Genomic DNA, 1,554 nt, shown 5'->3' with positions numbered 1-1,554 from the left:
CGTGCAGCGGTGCCGCCGCGTCCGCCCCGCCCCGGACGGCAGCGGCATGGCGCTCCGGGCAGCCTGCCTCCTCCTCTGCCTCCTCTCCCTCGCCCAGGTCTCCGGCCAGCAAAACGGCAAAGCCCGGCCAAAACCAGCGGCTGCCAAGAAAGGTAAGGAGCGACGGCACCTTCGCTGCGAGGAAGCCTTGCGGGGGATGCAGTTAGCCCGGTTGTTGGGTGCTTCACAGTGCTTTAATGACACTTTCTAAAAAGCATCCAAAAAATGAACAAAGTGTCTTTTCCGCCCCGTTTCTGTGAGGATACTGAAGCGGGTTTGGAGGGCTCCCACCCTGAACTGGTCTGATGGGACTTGGTCTGAATCGCAGAGGGCAGCGCGCGTCCCACGCTATCTCCAGGGTTCTCCCGAAATCTCCGTTTCTCGGCCCCCCACCCCTCCTCACTCATTTCTCAGAAGCTGCGGGAGGGGGGCGGCTGCCGCGGGTCTGGAGCTGGGAGCAGGCAGATGGTGCAGAACCCGTTAAAGAGCAACCGAGATCGTGCTTTCAGAACATTGCCCTGGGTGTGTGTCAAGCCATCCATGAGCTCCAACCTCTCGGGCTTGCCAGAGGACAACACACACAAAACACCAAAGTTTTCTTTTCCCTAGTGGTTTTTTCCCCCCTTTTCTTCTCGTTTTTGCTGCCGTGCCTCCAGCTCAACGGTAGTTGCGGGAGAAGGCAGGTGGGGACACGGCTCGTGTGTGAGCCTCCCCGAGGCGTCCGGCTGCCGGCGCCTGGGCTGGGACCGCTTCTGGCGGGCGCTGTCCTGCTTGGAACCAGCCAGGAAGAAGCATCCCAGGAATGCTTCTCTCTGCGCTCGGCCAGGGGCTGTTTCCATCAGATCTCGTCCTGGAGAAGCACCTCCCTTTCTCCCATTTATTTCTCTGAAATCGCGGTGCAGCCGCTCACTCCACATCTCTAGTCTGTGGCTGTTTTCTAGAGCAAAAAGTGCCCCCTTGGGCTCCGGTAGGTACGAAGGTGCGTGGCACTCGCTGGAGAGAGGGACACGGCTCTGAGAGAAATCTTACTTTTCTCTCTGTATTGCAGCAGCTGCTGTTGGCAGGGGATTGGTGAAAAGAAAGTGGCAGGAAAACCAAAATTCCTTTTTGACAGGAAAATCGGGCTGTGATTTAAAAATATTTGAGTGGGGCGTCCTGAAAATCAAACCAGCTGGCGGCAAGTTTTCTGAGAGCTGGGGAGTTTCTGTTCAAAGGAGAGGTCGAGTTTGCTGGGGAGAAGGACAAAACCCACCAGCTTGGTGTTTTTTGGCCTCCAGCCCCACGGCAGCTCCTGCCTGGGCTGCGAACTTCCAGCGTTCCTCGGTTAACATTTTTCTGATTTTCACCACAGCTCCATGGTGGGGAAAGAGGGAGGAAAAGGGGGGTAAAGAAAGAGGGAGGAGAGCACTAAAAGTCCCCCACGAGGCTGCTCTTCGCCCGCAGCCCCTCGCCACGTCCCAGCCTGCCTGGCACCCGCCGCAGGGGCCGGGCTCCGCGCGGTGGCCCCGCCCCCGT

General features: G+C 58.6%; 1 protein-coding gene across 1 annotated transcript in view; it reads left to right on the top strand.

Annotated features, from left to right (window-relative positions):
* Positions 1-46: 46 nt before the first annotated feature.
* The window catches only part of LOC104489892 (tetranectin-like), a gene marked incomplete at its 3' end in the record, with an annotated part of 5,395 nt that continues 3,887 nt past the window's right edge, over positions 47-1,554 (top strand). Inside the window, exon 1 of the mRNA XM_010132102.1 lies at positions 47-152. Within this exon, the coding sequence (XP_010130404.1) occupies positions 47-152 (106 nt within the window). The remainder of the gene's footprint in view (positions 153-1,554) is intronic.

Source organism: Buceros rhinoceros, unplaced genomic scaffold, assembly GCF_000710305.1.
Source record: "Buceros rhinoceros silvestris isolate BGI_N320 unplaced genomic scaffold, ASM71030v1 scaffold20282, whole genome shotgun sequence".
NCBI lineage: Eukaryota > Metazoa > Chordata > Aves > Bucerotiformes > Bucerotidae > Buceros > Buceros rhinoceros.
This window is presented reverse-complemented; position numbering and strand designations above follow the sequence as displayed.